Source organism: Struthio camelus, chromosome 16 (assembly GCF_040807025.1).
Source record: "Struthio camelus isolate bStrCam1 chromosome 16, bStrCam1.hap1, whole genome shotgun sequence".
NCBI classification, from domain to species: domain Eukaryota; kingdom Metazoa; phylum Chordata; class Aves; order Struthioniformes; family Struthionidae; genus Struthio; species Struthio camelus.
In genome coordinates, this window is record NC_090957.1 from 13079013 (window position 1) to 13098479 (window position 19467).

Consider the following 19467-nt stretch of genomic DNA (forward strand, 5'->3'; position numbering starts at 1 on the left):
CAGTGCAACATAAACCAATTGACTAAGGTAAAAAGCACAAAGCCCAAGGTATAGTTTACAGGTATGTAAATTATGTAGTTTATAGATTAAAAACACGCTTTTGGTTTCAGCAGTTTTCCTACAAAAAGATCAATGCTGAATACTCAATTCCTGCTATTCCCCTACTAAGTCAAAGACCTTGTGATTCTGAAGTTGTTAGGGTGTGGATGCTAGTAATAAAATTTAAACGCCCTCTTATCTTCTGGGTTTTACTGTATAAACGTAATGGAACTTTGTTAATTTCCATGCAACTTCTTGGAGGGGAAACCTAATCAAATGACACATATTTAATCAGACCGTCTAGTAGCACTTCGAACCTCTGCTTTAAGGAGAAGTATTGTAATAAATGCACTGCTGCCCCTGAGTTTGTCTCTCGGGGCGACAGCGAGCTCCAGAGTGACACAGGGAGAGAATTTAGAGCCACCGCTCCAGCGGTGCTGGGCCAGGAGTTACACCAGGCCTACACTACATAGGGGAATAATTCCTACCCTGGGGAGAGAGAGAAACAGCAGTTCACACACTGTTGTTAAAATAATAACACACTTCGCTTGTTGGGAGCGTGCAGCTATTTCACTCCCTTGTAGCCAGTTTTGTGTCTGTTCTTTCAAAGCAGAAGGATGCGTTTTTCCTTATCAGTACAAGGCTTTTCACCACAGAGCGGATCATGACTATTAATTTTTAAAACAGCATATTCAACGAACACCCTCTGCTAGGTTTGGCAAGTCTCCCTGGATGTGCGATTGTTAATTCTTGCCACACTGAGATACGCTCCAGCCACTTATGGAAATGAATTTTCATTCATATTTCATCTTTCCACTTAACAAATTCCCTTTCTGCTCCAGATCACTACATTTAAGGTAATCAAAACATATATAGTCTCCCTGTGTCCTTTTATTTTGTGCTTTATCCTGTAATACAGAAAATGGGCTTGTTGCCATTGAAGCTTTACAAAAACACTTCTGAAGCTGATTTTGACTAGATTAAATTTTTTAGAGGCATGAGCTGTGTCTGGCCAATGGAGACTTTTCTTTATAAAGTTCCCTATGTCCCTTCTGCTGTTATGGGAAGACAGATGGCCCTTTTGCACACCAGATAAAACTCAAGTAAGAGTATGCTTTTCCCTGTAAGCTGCAACTGTCTGGAATCCACAGGCAAGACTCAGTTTCCAAAAAATAAAAAACAAGTAAGAGGAATGACAAGATTTTCCAAACTAGTCTGCACAATTTATCCATGCTGTTGGAATGCTAGCCAAAAGCGTAACAACCTCAGCTGAAGATACAGTTATTTCAGGAAAGTCAGCATTTGTTTAGATGGAATGCTTGAAAAAACTATTCCTGCTTCTAGACCATTGATTTTACAATCTAGACTGCAATTCAGTCCTTTTGAAAGTAAGAAGAAACTAGAGCGAAAAGGGTGGGATCCTTCTCGTTTTAGAATGGATAATAGATTTTTGGAGCCATCTAAATGGACACATGGCTGGTAAAAGGGAAGAATAGCAGTTTAGTAGAACCTCAAACTGTTCTTCTCAGGTCCATCCACTGGTTCCATCTATTGGCCCTTCTTTCTGCAGTCACGCACCGTGATATTTAAATGAAAACTTTGAGGGCTTGTGCAATGCGTCTCCAGTAGTTAATCCTGTATATTCCTGATGTGTCAAATTAATTTAAACCGAGGTCTTGCACCTCATCCAGCTAGACCATGACAATGTAAAACAACGCAATGCAAGTCTCAAACTGTACATCAGTGCTGTGTATCAGCATTTCTTGCAGATATTTACAGCCCAGTCTTGGGCAGGGTCTTGAAACTTTGGCAGGGTCTTCAATGGCAGCAGAGACATAGGAGTAATATTATCAAGTCAAACCAGGGAAAAATTAGTATCTTGCCTCCATCAGGAACCAGCCTGAATTACTGCAGGAAAAAATGCAAGAAACATTGTATACTGTTAAGGCTACTGTATAGTCTTAAAATAAAACAGCTCTGTACTGCTGGTACATAGGAAGGCATCCAGTTGTCATTTCTTTTGGTTTTATTCTTGTGATGGGAAACATTTGGTTTGCTTCAAAAAGTCTTATGATACTTTGGGACACCACAGTTCTACAAGCCACTTGTGCAAGAACAAAAATTTTCAATAGCTTAGATTTTAACATTTCCTGTCATTTCATGTATGTTCTTCTACTGTGGAAGAGGGTGGATGAAACCCATAAAATACATTCTCTTTGCTGTGGTGGAGCAGCAAAGTTTTAGAGAACCCTTTTGTGCTAGGCACTATACAGGTGCAGCCCTTTCACTCCTTATTTGTCTCCTCTGTGGAGCAAGTGCTCACAGCCATCTAGCAACTATCTCTTCTGCATAATTTTGGCATTGTGGTGCATGCAAATTTGTCATTTACCGTGTCTCAGCTGAGGAGGTAGAAATGCTACTGCTCTTCCACTAACGTCCGACTATCCTTTTAGTACTGTATTTTGCATATATGTATATATGTTAAGCGTCAGACTGCAAAGAAGTTTTATTTACCCATAAAATTTAAATGCAACCACTAACAGACGCTTATTGAACAACCCCCTGTTTTTATGAACAAACCCGTGTTTTCCCTAAATGTACTACTGTTTTGCTTGCAGTTAATGAAAAAAGCACCATTTTAAGGAGCATCACAGTCAACATGCTTATTAAAAGACAAACACAGCCCTGGGATATTGCAAGGCATGAAGTAAAACAATATTTGGATAGCAATTATAACATTCTTCACTGTTACGTGTAAATATCAGAGGTATGCAAATTACGTTGATCTGAGGTAAGATGCAGTGCAGTACTCGAGGCATAGTTTAGCAGAAATTTCTTTCATGAAAAGCTTCATTAGCCCGAGTCATTTTACATCACATTAACTTCAGCCACTCTGTCTTAGCATATGTTCACTTTCTTCCACTCTTACATTCCCTCCCTCATCTGTCAAATCCTCCCCGCATGCTTTTTCTGTACACCCTGACTAGCTTCCACCACCACCTGTTGCTCACTCCACCAGAAAAGATTCAGAAAACAGCTCATCTGGTACTAAGGATACCCTCTAACAGGAAGGCTGAAAGCAGGATTCCTCTTGACTACAGAAAATTTATTTTTCTATAGTTTAACTTTACATACCATGCTAGACAGAATTCCCTTTCACATCCTTCACTGTGTAGGTTCCAGTGAACAAAAAGTGGTGAAACTTCCACAGCTTCTAGTTACAGCGATCACCACAGTCAAAAGACAGAGGCCATGAATTTTTTGTCCTGGAATTCCTATGTGGAAGCCAAAAGCTTTGTAACTAACTAGAGTACATCTCTCAAAAAGACATTTGGCAGCCTCTTTTCTCCTGTTCCTGGTTCTCTATTGTCTGTCTGTAACCTTCTCATCTCTTCTTTAATTTCCCATCGTCAGCTTTCTTTTTGCTATACTCCTGGCTTTATTGGCGTCTCCTGCCCTTAAGCTACGGCACTGACAATTTTTAAATTTATGTCAATTCAAACTGCAGAGCAGTGAGCCCTCCTGGAAAACTGGTCTGTTTTCTGCTGTTTTTGGCTGTAGGGACTGAGCATTTGAAAGCTTCACTTCAGTGTCTGTGAAGATCTGATCTTGGAGATGTCACTGTCTGTTGGCCCTTTGCGAACCCATGTCGTCTGCTTTGGTAGCTGTTATTTCAAAGCCTTTCAGTCTCCTCTCCAGCTCTGCCCTGAGCGAAGACAGCAAGTTCGGTGAGTTGGTCTCACAAGGCAGTCGGTGTGGAAGACCTGTGCGGCTTCACACACTCCCCTGTGACGCCAGTAGATTTCAGGTTTCCAAAGAGGCCACTTCGTATGTTCAGAAATGTCACAACATTTTTTTTAAAGTATGTAAAAGAGAAATTGAATAAATCTGGAGGAAAGCCAGCACTTAAGGTCCGTGAAATAACCAAGGCTCAGGTACTCTATCTCAACTCATTGCAGGAGCCTTTTCCAGTTCTAAAAGATAATTGAAATTTCACCTGCTCTGGCAATGCTATCAGTGAATGCCATTGGGAGCAGTTTTAATTAGCATTTTAATCATCAGCATCTACGTGGGAGCCCTCTTAAAATCTGTCTAAACAGATCTGTGCAAAGAGCACCTTACTACTGCAAGAAAACGCAAGGCTGGATCATAGTTCCTTTGGGTTTCCATCCCTAACAATGCATCAGTCAATTTGCTACAGAAAATGGGCACTAACACTCAGTTACTCTTCTCATCTGAGCTAGGAGCCTGGAGTCCAAGAGTGAAACTGCAAGGGACAAGGCTAAAGGACACTGTAAACCTATCTGCAGTCAATGTAACAATATCAGCTCTTGGACACCCATCAGAGAGAAGCAGGAGGCTTTAATAGGGAAAATACCAGTCTAAGAATTAAAAGAACTAAGTTGAAGTCCCAGCTACACCTTGGCTAATTCATTTCTCTGGGCTTTGGGTTCGACTGTAATTGAAAAAAAAAAAGATGACACAGATCCGTCATAGTGAAATACTACTTTTTCTTTCGTCATTTACAAATGAACTGAGTGCTATATTCATTCCTCCTTCCCATTTCTATTTTTTAAAAACAGATATGATCTTATAAGATGGGTGAAACCAAAATCACTGAAGCCAAAGTCAGTCTGTCTTCAGAAGCCAAGAGCATTACTGGCACTAGCCCAGGAAAATCTACTGCAAAGCAACAAATAATAGTACAAGTTCAGACAGCAGCTAGACTTGCCAGCCTAAGAGCAATGCAAAGTAAACCAAACACAAAATAGTTACCAGGATGATTGGCAGGGATATGATGACTCTACTGCTGGAAATGAAAGTGCTATGAATAATTAGCCACCTCTGACCCAGGAAAACATTGACTTCATTTACAGCACAAAATTGAATGCAAATGGCACTGGGGGGAGAATCAAGCTATTCATTGTGTTTTTTCCCTCATCAGAAAAATTCATTTCCTCTCTCCTATTGAGCAATGAGAAATACCTGATTGGATCTGGTAAGACAACTTCACACAGAAGATTCAGAGTGAAGAATTAAAAGATCCCACAGGGTGATGCTGAAATTAATCTTATTAAAACAGTAGAGGGCTAGAAGGGGAAATGCACATATATCTCCTATTTTAGTGAAGAATTAAAATAAATCCCTTAAAGAAACAAATCAATTTGGACATTTCATTGAAATCCTAATGTCATTGTTGTTGAATGGGATGTTGGATGTCAGAGCATGAACAAGGACATTTCTCATTCCGCAGTCCTCCTCCTGTTCTTTCCTATTACTATTCATTTCTTCCTACACTGCCAGCTGCTTCCTGCCTTTCTACTCCACTGCTTTCTCTGAACGCTTGCCGGCCCTCTCTCCAGCTGACTCATGGCTTTGCTGAGTACCAGCTCTTCGTCAGCCTTGTCTGCTAAGAGGTCTCACCCTCACATTGATGATAACTTCACGTTGGCCTCTTGACACGCCCTGGCTGGTGTAATCGCTCTTCTTTAGCCATGGCTCCAAGGCTTAAGAGGCAACAAGAGCAAAGGCACATTCTTACAGTAAGGTGAGATACTTCTCAGCTGTGTGCTCATCAAGCCCTTTTACCTTTCCTCAGATGGTATCTGAAGAGTGAGGCATTTTGGAGTGGAGAGAAGCCCAAAGAGAAAAGATAGCGTTACCCCTTGTGACAGCTTTTGGCTAGCGGTGGATGGGACGGAGCAAAGCCTGACCGGGAAGGAAAAAACAAACAACTTGAACTGGCTCTCTAGCAATCTCTGTTGCCTTCAGCATATACAAAACATCCAACACATGCAGGTACTCCTTGGAAATATTACAACCCCTCCATTCAAAGCTGACTGAGGCCTGTGTTCTGGCCACTTCATAATCTTGCCAAATAAGTTTTTACGTTGGCTCTCCAGGGCCAACAGAATTACAGATTGAAGGCTATTATGAGGAGGAAGCGTTTGGTTGCTGTTCTTACCCCTCTGCAGCATCACTGGAGTGCAGATGTTTCTTGCACCAGCAAGAAAAACAGGCACCAAAAAGAAGGCAGCTCAGCTTGGTTCTAGGACAAGGTTGCAAAGCCCAAGTAGCAAAATGTACTTACTCGTAGTTAAAGAAGTCTACTCTGGAATTGCTGGGGATACCAAAAAAACAAACATTCTTGCAAGAAAACCTGTGGCCTCACATCCCCTTTAGGGAGCTTTCAGCTTCTTACTAGATCTTTCTTTTCACTCTGACAAGCTATTCTTTTCTGTCAAATGTTGGCTTCTTAGGGAACATCAGCAACTGCAATTCTTTCCCCTTTCCTCACATACTTTGCCCTTAAAAAAAGACACAAGTTCCTCAATAAAGGTGGCATGGCAAATCCCTTTATCCCCAGTTAGCATGAAGATTTTCTTCTCCCTCAGACACAGATAACTGACTTCCTTCAAAGCCATTGATGTCTATTCGTCAATCCTGTTGTTTCTGTCGGTCCCACCCTTTCCAGTAGCACTCTGAGTCTCTGGTAAAGTGCAACAAAAAACATTAGTCATTGCACTAAGTCAGGAGACACGGACCTCCTAAGACAACACGACACTGTTTAACAATATAAACTAAATTTACAGGAGAAAGCAGCTGGTATGAAAATAACTGCATCTGCTTCCTTCCTGACATTCTCCCACTTGCATGCGCTTAGCAGATATAATAATGAATCACATTTATTAGAGGAAGATCAGACGGCACAGTGTGACCAGGTGAACAGGTTGGAGATATGCATATCTGATACCCAGTTATAACCTTTCTAAAGATAGAACTCCAGTTGCAATTCTCTTTAGGAGCTGTGCCTCCTCACTTTATGGATCAGGCAAGCAGCTCTGTCTTTCATTACTCCTAGGCAAACAAAGGGCCAAAGAAAAACAGTTCTCTTGCTCAAGAGTTTACTACATAATTCCTATTGAATTGTTTTAGGTTACCCAGATCAATCGGAGGGAGGACTGGGAGAGACTGCTGGCTTGCATTGGCTTCTGTGATAAAAATTTGACCATGAACATAATTTTCTAGGATAAGATATTGCTTAAACACTATCTAGCTGCCACTTGCCAAGTGCTCTAGGTACACCATCTCTAACCATTCCTAGCATAAAAAAATAGACTAATATATTTAGTATAAAAGGAACTAGATTGCTTCATCAGCATTTTTCATGTATCACATCTCCTCTTCACCTCTATGCGCATATCCACATGCCTCTCTTACATCCTGTCATGAGGGTGTCTTCCTACAATGCCCATAAAAAGCAGAAATGGGGAGGCTTTTCCTTTGCAATCATCTAATCCACATTTTATTCTAATACCAATGAATCCACAGCATTATCCAAATGGGTCGAAAAAGCAACTTTTCATCTGGTTCCACTGAGGAAGTATTCTCAGCAAGACCTTGTGGAAGAACTCTGGTGCTCTTTTTCAGTTCATGTTCTCTCCTACTACAGCTCTGCTCCCAGCTCTGACGTACTGCAGGACTTCTCTTCCGCAATGGAGGTTGCCAATACACACAGAGAACAAGTTCATTCACTGAAAACAAACTATCGTGGCAAAAACCATAAAGTAGTTAATAGTTGCAACAGTTACAGACGGAATATTAAGAAGTACTCATAGACCTGCATTTCCCTAAGTGATGTTTTCATTTAGCAGGACAGAGACATCCCTGAAAACAAAAGCCTGCAACAAAGATTTCAAAAATTAGGTGCCTAAGATTAGGCTCCTAAACACATAATTAAGTCTTGAAGTAAATGGCCTGATTTTCTTGAGGGTTGAACACACAGCTGCTCAGCTTGCCTTCATTAGGAACAGAGGGATGTGAGGCTCTTTGAAAAGAAGGGAAAGAAGAAAGAAAAGAATCAGGCCACTTAGCAGGACACATCAAGGTGGAATTAAATAGCTACCTTGAAGTCAATTCTTTCAAAAACAGTTACCTTCATCCTTTTTACATCAGTTTCAAGCCTACTGCCCAACACATTAAACACTGAAAAGAAAATTATACCTGCATGAATTTACCTTTCAACTCCATTTAAAGGCATTTTTTCCTAACAATATGGAGAAATATTAGATGTAGGAACAAAAGCACCACAGTATATGAGCAGACAAAGTCATATCTTAGTACTACAATATAACCCAAGTCCTATACAGGTCACACTTGTGCATCGTGCAGGATTCTGATTTTATGGAGACAATGCACATTTCTGGAGTCCTGTTCTAACTCCACTGGAAGGGTTAAGCCTACTGGGATTCAGCTGCATTCCTAATTCCATATACATTTAATAGTGCATTTACAAAGGATTATTTCTACAGTGGGATTCAATAACACTTTCATTAATCTCTCAAAATTACAGCCATTTTATTACTGCAGAATACATAGCCAATTTACATATTAAGAACAAAACTTTTATGCAAACATTAAATTACACAAAATGAGATCAATGCAAATTTGATCAGCTATACAGCAATAGAAACAAGAGTCTGTTCATATCAACCTTTGTTTCCCTTAAAAATAAAAGCTTCCTAAGAACGTCTCCAAGACTTTATTGGATTACAAGGAAGATAATTATAGGAGAACCCAGATGAACCCACTGGCTGTCTTGTATTGAAATGCAGCCAGTACCATCTACTTGAATGCCAGCACAACTTGGCAGGGACCCAAAAGCATTTTTGTTTCATCACTTTTTTTGCCTACATCGAGGGAGCAGGTGAATTCTTTCTGGGTCCTAGGGGAAGGAGCGTCCAAGTCACAGCCAGTGCTAACTAGCATTACTGAGGAGAACTCAGTACTGCAAGGAGGCCTGCAGAGTGAGCGATGCTTGCAAAGCAACACATTCAAAAGATATCTGAAGAAAACTTTTGCCACAAAGGCTCTGGGTTAATGGAGGATTTCTAGGATTCTTAGTTATTTCAAAACCTATTTCAACAGACACTCCATCCACATTTTAATGTGAGGAGGGGAAGGCGCAAAAGCAGAGATGATGTATCTACTACTACAGAAAAGCTTAGATCAGCTACAGCATAAATTGGCTGATCTGGCCTTTCTGTACTCATTTGATGCTGTTTCTCAGGTGGACAGTGTCTGTTCCCTTTAGCTTTCTTTCCAAGCAGGAATCAGTTAATTAGTCTACAGATTCTGAACTTAAAGGACATATATAGCAAACAATAAAGTCACTACGTGAATTTCTAGTGACTACACAATGCAGGAAGTAGAAGGGAAGACAAAAGCTAAGGTGGACATCAAGACAGAATTCAGTCAGTTATTCTACAACAAAACATTTTACTTAAGATAGTGTGGGGGAAAGTGCCAATTCTTCAGTAAGGGAGTACTGAAACAGACCACCTATGAAGGTGATGAAGTCTTCTTCAGAGGAGCCTAAGAAGGAGTTAGTAAAACAGCCATCAGGGACAGTACAGTCATAACGGACCCTGCCTCAGCACAGGTCCTTCACAATGACAGCAGCAACCCTGAGCTCTGTCTTCTAAGCTAAAGGATGCTTTTGACACATATGGCTACACCAGTAGCACTATAAAGGATCGCAGTTGGGCTGCAAAAATATTTTGCAAGACAATTCAGCTGCATGAGTGATTAGGGCAAAGAGGAATTAAACACAAGATCTTCTTAGAAGTGAGCAGCCTAGACAGAATGCATAAATCCATAGGCTGGAAAGCCGCAGTGTGCCATCTGCCCACCTTCAGCCACAGGGCTACTTTTTTGGGGAGAGGCTAGGGAGGGAAATAAAAAGATACATGAGAGATTTCTGAAAATTAATATTCTGCTGATAGCAATCTCACACATCAGCATCCTGTCTGGTGGAATGAATCACTCCAGAGAAGTACTTACACATAACAGTACTGTGTATCTTAGATATGTCCTGCCCACTAGATGCCTGTTCAGGCATTTAGCAGAAGCCAAAAGTAATCACGATTCTGAAGGCAATTTTTATGCAGAGCTCTAAAGCTTCCTTAAAAAAAAAATCCACATAAACAGCACAAAAGGTCAATATCAATGCCATGTCCCTGCTTTGCAGAATGATGAAAGAGGAGGAAGAGGAAAAGATCAAAATCATTACCTGAGTGGACTTATAAAACCACATCTTTTGGAGCAATTCCAAAGTGCCTTTTATCCACTATTTTAGTTGGAAAGAATGAGGAAAAAATGGTAAAGGTAGGAGGTGAACATATGAACAGTTACAGAACATACAACAGCTTTGTCAGCTTGTTCAACTGTCATTTGTTTGATGCAAGGGACAAAGTGGGTCTTCCCACGGACTGTGTGCTGCAAGTCACACAGATTCCAAGTGGCTCGAATACTGCAGAACAAACTGTCATAATAGCTTTCAGCTTCCAGCAGCAGCTTTTTCCAATGCTGCAACTTAAATAACTTACTTATTCAAGCCACTCATTTTTGCTTTAATGGCATGCAAAAAGCCTAATGTCTTAAATAGCTAAAATGCACAAAAGCTCTCTCCAGCACTAAGAGGCTGTTGCACTGACCCCTTCATGGTGCATGAATCTGGTGCTGCCTGCTGAGAAGCAAATTCAAGATCTGCAGAAAGTTTTAAGAAATTTGACTGCTTTTATATATTCTATTAAGGAGGTTACATTCTCATTTAATATTTCATCTGCTGGCCAAGAAGAAAGTCACTGAAGATCTGGTCAGGCAAATATGCAAGAAAAATATCTGACAGGTTAAATACCTTGTAAAAATTCTGGATGATGGAAACAGTTTCCCTCCCTTGGAGGCAGAGCCTCCCTGGGCTGTGTCTTACCATCATTGTACCTTTGCAAGACCTCTGAGTCAACAGTTCTCATCAAGCCAGAGGATTGGGCAATTCCAGGGAGGCCCAGGCATAACTCAGAGCTTCCAGCCTCTTGGCCGGTTAGTCTTGCTGAAATGTGGAAAAAAATCTAAAAATAATAGAAATCCTCTCCCCTTACTTTACAAAGAAAACAGAAAAGCATTTGGAAAGATATAAGTGAACTAGTCAGCATGACCCTGCTAGTTTCTAGCCACTGACTTTCACAAAGGAGATAAGAAGTAGGAGTTGGAACGAGTTTGTCAAGGACTTCAGGTACCATCTACAGAACAGCATTTGGCAGCTCTTGCTCATATGTCAAAGGAGTGCCTCTGCAGTATTCCAAATACAGGTTTTGAATTTTTTTTTAAAGAGAGTTTAATGCTGATTTAACAAATGTGAGAAATAAATCATCTATTTACAGGATAAATCACGAATGTGCCAATAGAGAAGAATTATCAAGCTGCTTAAATTCTGCCACAGCCGAGTAACAGGAAAAATGATTCTCAAGGTCTTGGCTTGCCTGCCTGAGTTTTAAGGAATCAGCTGTGGTGTTGGGGACATCTGGTTTGCAGCTGTCAGTGAATTTAGAAGTTGCAATCTTTATCTCCAGAGTTTGGCAACATGGAGATAGAACCTTGTGATTCTGTTGCCGATATTGAGCCCCATGAATCTAAGCTCAACACCTTTCATTAAATCAGGTTACCTTATAAAATGAGTTCTTTACCAGAAATAAATCATTAGCTAATATCAATATCCCCAGTTTCATAATTAGGCTGTACATTTACAAGCATACATGCTCTGCCCAAAAGACTTGAAGCACAATGCAAACCTTTACAGCAGTGACCTTATATTCAGCTTCCCAGAAATTTCAATAAAATACAAAGAAAGGATCTGGCACTAAGTAGTCCACCTGCAAAGATCAGAGAATTCAGCAAAATGCATACTATTTTATGGCCTCAAATATTGATGGGCCCCTGTCACTGAACTCTTCCATCACTTTCTGGGCATAAAAGTGATGCAAAAATAAATGCTATCTAGTAAACATACTGTTGTACAATATATAACATTAGTGAATTTCACTTCCCCTCATAATTTAGCTTCTTCACCAAGTAGCAGTTCGCCAGAGTTACTTGGATTATCTTCAAACAGCACAAATGGCACAGTAACAGTGTACCTAGATGAATTTCAGGCTCTTGCAAGTCCAATCTCAAGTGTATGGAGAGTTCAGAAGGCCTTAAAGACTGCCTTTAGACCTCCCAAATTCATTGCATAATGAGGCATTGTGTTAAGAACAATGGAACTGGTGCCAAGTGAATTGTTCTTGCTCTAGCTGGAAGACAAATGCTACAGATTTCCTCAGGTCTGCCAAATACATGCAAAAGGTTTCAATTCAAATATTGCTACCATGTAGCTTAAAAAATAGTCTGCAAAAATGCTTTAAAAAAGCACTTAGGACCTATACAAGCTGATCTGTCCACATCCAATACTGAGAATCCCTTACTGGGTGTAGGCCATTGGGCAACACAAGCATTTCCAAAAAGATAGTGGTGTAATGGCTTTGGCTACCTTTTACAACCAGAAAGAGTTGCTCAGTCTTTCAGAATACCAGATTTTACTTTTAAGGAAATTCTTACACTCATTGAGTATCACAAAAAAGCATTTCTCCTATTTTCCATAATGGCCTAAGTCCTGGCCAAATTTGACTATTAGGGTTTAAGTCAAGTTTCAGAACAGATTTCAAAAAAATGAGAGAGAGAACAAACAAAACTGAAGTTGCTAAATTATACTATTTATAATGACATTAGTCACACTCATTAGAAGAATTTTGTGCTTTATGATCCTTATGGTTTACTGGGAGAATCAGGTAAGATTCACAATGCTAGCACTTGCTAAGGTCTTCCTCAGGCTTTGGCTTTAAGGCACTGCTGGGAACCACAACACCTCAGGCAATGAAAGTGGGCCAAAATAATCGTCACACTTGGCACCTGGCGTGATATTATGACAACAGATACCATATCCAAAGTGTTAGGCACTTTAGATATAAGCGCTCGACCGGATGGTTATATTTAAGTGGTTTTACCCCTACCACTGTTCACTTATGCACAGGATACTTATACTACAGGATACAAGGTAAGAGCCTCAAAGGATTATAAAGAAGCCATTAACATATTACACGTAGAATCATGACAACCCTCCACTCTCAAATCTGACACTGACCTTGACTAATCTCTGCCTCTCTCGGTCATTTCAGATGACTGAAAATATTGCTTGTACTATCCGCATTTTCCAAATTCTAAAGGCAAATCTTATCCTGCTGAGAATTCATAGGTCTCCCATCCTAATCTTCACTAGACATTGTGCCTTAAATGCTGCTGTCTTGTTTAGGTTAACAGTCATGCCTGTGACAGCTCTATACACTGCCTTCTGGAGCGCCACAGCATACTCACGCCTGTTTCGCAGATGGGGGGAGCGTTGCCATATGCCAATTCAGTAACAATTTTTGACTCACAGTCAAAAGCATCCAAAAAGTCAGTATGCAGGTTTTTCTGCCATATGGAGGAATTGTTATTTGGCCTTTTCTCTAACTGTATCTCATTAAGCAAAAAGGAAAGAAAAAGGGGAGGAGGTTCTTTTCTTCTTCTTTACATATCTTGCCCTGGAGTTCATCTTCATTTGAAAGACAAGCCTTCATTCCTGGTACCTAGAAAACCAAGTCAGAGCAGAAGGAAGCTATATGAATCCAGGCTATTAAGAACAGTGTTCCATCCTCTAACATATTTTCTTTGTCTTTTACATTGTGAATATGACTTATTTCAGGCAAAAGGGAGAAGTATTACAGAGAGCTAGGAATTATTCTACTGGGCTCGGAAAGACCAGAGCAGAGGAAGACTCACACTTTCCATGAAGTCTTTAATGGTGCATTGCTTACAGTAAAGCTATTTTATTACCTCCCTATACTACAGCATTGTGAAGGTGTCAGTAATAGTACTACCCTGATGTTTGTGTGTTTTGCAAAGTCTCTTTTGCTCAATATAGGAGATCTGCTTAATCTGAGACTTTGGCTGGAGTTTTGCCTTTATTTCATATAAAAACTATTGTGCCATTAGCAAAATATGGACATTTGTGTTGTAAATTTACAGAGTCATTACCTTGGCTAGGGTACAAACAGAAAACAATCAGATACATGTTTAAAAGTTATAAAGACATATAGAAACCTCAAAGCTGCTCTGCTTCCTTACGATCTTCCTCAATGTAGAGAGACGTCAGGAGGAAAAAACTTCCTCCGAAGACACCAACAAATGCACACATGATGAAGCTGTACTGCAGGCTCCAGAAACGCCACTGGAATGAGTCAGCATTCTTGGCCTGAATAGCATTAGAGATCTAGGGAGGGAAGGATGCTGTCATTTATCTGCAATAATACCATGCTTTTGGTTTAAGCAGACTGTTTACAGTGCGGTCATTGAAAAGAACAGAACTGGGCAGATGGGGAAGAAAAGCCGACTGCCAGCATTTGTCAAATCCAGTACCCAGTGCATCTATGCTTCTCCACCGTTTAGCTTCCATTTGATCTAAGAATTTCATCTTCTTTTATATCTTCAGTGCCTCCAGCCACAGGAGTTGGAGATACTGCAACCATGGCCTTTTGATGCTTTCAGACTCTGCTCTGTTTTTCTGCTTTATTTTCCAACCAGGAAGCATTGGCTCTTTTACCATTTTCTAGCCCATCTCCAGATAGACAGCACAGAGCAGACTTCACATTTGGCAATAATTATTATCATTTCTTGATGTTATTTGATAACTTTATCGATACATCCCTAATCAGCATCAAATGGATAGAAACAAGGGACTGGCATCAGTTACAGGCACAAGCAACAGCACTCATTTAAAAAGGGAAGGCCTGGAAATTGATTTCAGAGACAAGACTGGAGTCTGCTTTTGAGCCAAAAGGCATTTGAGGAGTCACGGAGTGACATTAAGAGAAACTGGGAAGACGAAATCAGGCAGCAGCTTTTTGCACTGGCTGTAGAATGAGACTGTAAAAGCTATAAATGATCCACATTAATTTTATTTTTGTAGACAGAAGGAAAAGCTGATTTCAAGAAACCCAGTAAGATTCAATACTTAATCCATGAATCTTAGTATAAAATCAAAAGATGAATGTTGAATGCAGTAATTTTTATTCCGCATTTGTCCCCGATAGCTACAATATGCTACGTGACTTGAGATACACAAGTATGAGACTCTTCAACCTTTGCTTGGTTTAATATGATTATTTATGACAGTTTAGGCAGATAAGAGCAAGATCAACTCTAAATGGGTACCCAGGGACTATAGCAAGTATAATGGCTGAAATGCAAACCAAATGCATTTAATTTTAAAATGCTCGGTAGGGAAATCTCTAGAGCTCAAAGGGAAAAAAACAGACTCTGAGGAAGACTATTCCCTGACTCTCCAGACAGCTTTTAAGCTAAGGGGTTAGCTAAAGACAGTTAGTAAACAATAGCAAGACCTGAATGCAGAAAATTCAGTGTTTAAGCAACAGCAGACATGGGCGGATTTGGTATACTGGTTCACAGAAGCATTCCAGAACACAGTGTTGGGCTTATCACGCAGGACCCCACTTGGACATGCAACAGTTTCAGTCCTGGACTTTTTGTCTCTGTTCTTTGCAAAGTTGCAAGGTTATGTGAGGATAATCTTATTGGTATATACCATGGCAAACTTTTTTTTGTCTTCACACTTTTCAATTAGCTGCTATTTAAGGCAGCTGCCTGCAAGGTACTCCATACAGAAGCATTCAGCACACAGTTACTAGCAGGACGCAGCAGCACATTCAGCAGGAAGCCCCAATTCTACCTGTGCCTCAAAGATGGCAAAGAACTGTGAGTAAGAGAGACAAACATTTTCATCTTTCAGGCAGGAAGCACAATTCATTAGCATATTCAAGGAGGGGAGAATGCACAAGCTGTATTTCAGTTTTACTGATAGTTCCCACTTCTGTGTGTTGTTTCAGTGACTTTTCATGACACAGGGATATTGGTTATTATCTTCTTCCATGCTTACAGCCAAATCAGTGCTAGGGCAATAGTTTCATAGTATACTCCAACGAGTAAAGTGATCTCTTCATCTGCCCTTAACTCTGCCCTGCTTACTTGTACAAAGAACCTTATAAAGACTGAATTAAACACTGCTAGTCTTCACCTCGGAGTTGCATGGTTTCATAGAGACTGTTACAATCCAGACTCATCAGGCATCTGACAGCAAACTTTAGCTTCTTAGCTTTTCAGTTGCCAAATTTGGGGAGAGGGAGTTGTTCTTTTAAAAAAGCCAGTCATATTCTAGAATTTGAATCTCTTTGGCAAGACATGACCAGCCACTGTGTCTCATAACTTGAAATTCTCTAGGAAAGTTCTTCTCAGCTAATTTTAGGAATTCCACAGCTAAAATTAACTATAAAGCATACAGTCTCAAAGTTACATATATAGCTATGTGTGCAGAAGCCAAGCAGCTTCATAAGGTTCAGAGATTAACAAACTTAACATTCATGTAAATATCGCTGCATGTCAGTGCAATTTTCAAAGGCTCAAAGGCATTAAAAATAAAACTAGCACATACAATATTTTCAGAGCATATTCCAATCAAAATTTTAAATGGCATCCCATTTTGTCCATTAAAATGTTTAGTAATTTTTGGAAAGGATATGAAGTTTCTTCCCTTTTTTTCCTAGTCTCATGCAATCACAGCTCAACACTCTGTTGCGTCTGCTTTCCAGTATCAAGACCACCAACTTGAATAATTTCTAGCTTTGGACCAGGAATTGTCTAGAATTCTGCAAGAGTCTGTCTTTCAGTTTCTAAAAGCTTTACCCTAAAGAAAGCTCAAATAAGCAGAGAATTCACTTACAATCCCAATGAGATATGGGCTGCCTGCATCTCCCAGCAAATGGCTCACCAAAATCTGCAGGGCTATAGCTGTAGACTGCCGTCTTGGTGTCACAACATACTGAAACAAAGAACAAAGCAAAATCCACAAAAGAATGAGTATTAGCGGAATGAATCTCATGAATGGACAACTACTTATATGACATTCTAGAAGGATGAATATATTCACCTTTATTTACTTCGTATTCCAACACTGTTTGCAAGTTTGAGGTAGAAAGAGTACACTGGATGCTTTGTTTAGGAAAAAAATGTCCAAGAAAACGACACAAAAGGAGGAATGACAGAAAATTAGGAAAAACATGACTCCTCTGCCACCATTCAGAGGCTCACTGCAGCATGTACAGATTCACTTGGCCATGCAATTAATGGAAAAGTCCAGTCAGTAACCCTTGCAGTCTTACTGATTTACTAATAAGGAGATCCAGCACTGACAGCCTCTGAGCAAAACGTCCTCCTGACACTGTGTCAGCCGGCCTGGCCTCGACCACTGCGGGGAGATTTGGGACAACTGGTATCTGAAGTTGCTGCCATAGCTAAAAGGACGTCAGCTGAGACCTTCCAGGCCATGTGAAGACAGAGGGGGGGATGCAACCTTTCCAGACCAGAAGATGGTTGATGGTGGTTTAATGAGAGCTTTGATGACAGAATTTTGTTGCTTATTACTGGATAGCACCTGAGACATAGCTACTGTAATAACAATACCTCAAAATGATTGTGCTTTTGAGTGCACACAGTTTAAATAAAAAGTTGAAGAACAAGATGTAATATGTGCCCCAAACTCCGCAAAGCATCACACTGATTATAACTATTTTTAGAAATGAAATATGGTCTTTTGGGGTAATAGGGGCTTTAAGTCTGTGCTGCTGGAGGAGATCAGCGGTGCCTGAAGAGGTACAGTATGATTCTATATAATTTGCGTTTCTCACTTTCAATAATACATTTATGGGCAAAGCATTCACAGTCAGAATAACGAGAAAGAAACAATTTTAACCCTTCCTACTTTTGTTTACTTAATATTCTCCCATTCCTCTATTCCTTTCCTTGATACAAAAAGCCTAAAGGGACTTAAATCTTCACAAAGGAAGATACACCCACATGGGTAACCTACAACAGGCACAGCTGTCTCAGACTAACTACCCATATGTGTGAGTTCACCTTGTGCATGTAAACGCTCAGTAGTATTTTCATAGCACCCAGACAGCCCAAATGAAATTAGAGTCACATGTAATAGGCTTACATTTCTGCCCAGCATCTGTTCCAGGGAGGTGGAGCGTATGTTAGCATGTCTTCTACCACAAGGGCAGATGACTATTTGCCCTTAGTGTGACCACTGATTAGTTCTAATTAAAACAGACTGTTTTAATGCTGTTGAAAGCACAGGCCTTCACAATTCATTCTGGCTATTGCAGAGTTTGCCACAGAGACCCTACATGTTACATAAACAAGATGAAGTAGATAAAAGGATTATTCCCACTTTACAGACATAAAGTACCTTAACCGACAGGCCAGCGTTCTGATTGGTGATGCTTCTCCCTCATTCTTAGCTAAAGGGCTTAAAGCATTGATAGCTGAGCACTGGCAGTATTACTGCTGCATGCAACTCCACCCAGAGTAACTCTAAAAGATCCCTGAGAAAGAAGAGGAAAGGAGGAACCCACCGCATCTTTATCTAGGGCTTGCAGGCCACTGTGCCCTGTCTTATCTCCCGTATCATTGATGGCACCCCGTTGTCGGCAGAAGGTGGAGTTCTGGCCTCGAGGGAGTTCAGGCATTTCATGGGCTGCCTGCTTGATTTGGAAATTAAGAAAGCAGGAAAAGGACATCGTCCTAGAGGGATCAGCAGTGTATTTGAACTTCAGCATTGTAATGGTCTTACAAATGTATTCTATGACATTCACTAAGCGACTATCCTGACTATGGCTATCAGCCACTTCAATCCTTTTTTAAAAGTAGGTTTTGATCAGTTCTTCTCTTTAAGTCAGTGGGGTTAACAAGTGAGCCACGAATCATAACATTGGTGAATTTGGGAGAATATCTGCCATCAGCCCGGACTGTATGAGCTTTGGCATCAACAACAAGAGCTCTCTTCCCTGAAAGCAAAACCTCTTTCTGGCATTAAAGCTTTCTGATTTCATTTTCTTATATAGTAACTGAAAATGACCAGAAGTGGACACAATCTGGGAAACCTAGATTGACAAAAATCTGCATTATTCTTGTTTGGCTCTAAATCTGAGTGTCCTGGCCCAATGCATTAAAAATTGAAGGCTAATTAATTCCTAGGAAAAATAAATTGAAGAGATGAGTTTGTTTAACAGAAAATGATTATCCCTCTAGTAATGGCTTAAGTGTCATATTCAACCCTCCCGAGGTACGGACACTGGGATGGAGCAGAAGTTTAATTCTGATAGAACAACCAGAGATTTTGCCTTACAATAAAGGAAAGAATTAAAGAAACAATGTTTGCACCCCCCCAGAATAGCACTGAAAAGCATCCCTAGAATAAGCTTTTCTGTTTGATTTGGGGAATTCACACAATCCTGCCTCCTTTCAGAAAAAACAGTCATGTGATTTTTGGAAAGCGATCTGAACAGCACCGCTCAAAGTCGGTGGAATGTCTCATGGCAAATTTATACCTTCCTCAGTGCTCCATAAAAGGGTTCACATACTTAAGCCACTAGCTAA

At 40.3% G+C, this 19467-nt stretch overlaps 1 protein-coding gene across 4 annotated transcripts in view; it reads right to left on the reverse strand.

The window, feature by feature from the left end:
* Positions 1-12608: 12608 nt before the first annotated feature.
* LOC104146199 (SPNS lysolipid transporter 3, sphingosine-1-phosphate (putative)) overlaps positions 12609-19467 on the reverse strand; it is a 31336-nt gene continuing 24477 nt past the window's right edge. For all 4 annotated transcript variants that reach the window (XM_068909980.1, XM_068909982.1, XM_068909983.1 and 1 more), the window contains 3 exons: positions 16748-16846; positions 14056-14224; positions 12609-13541 (listed from right to left, as the gene is read on the reverse strand). In XM_068909980.1, coding sequence (XP_068766081.1) covers positions 14057-14224; positions 16748-16846 — 267 coding nt within the window. In that variant the 3' untranslated portion in view covers positions 12609-13541; position 14056. The remainder of the gene's footprint in view (positions 13542-14055; positions 14225-16747; positions 16847-19467) is intronic.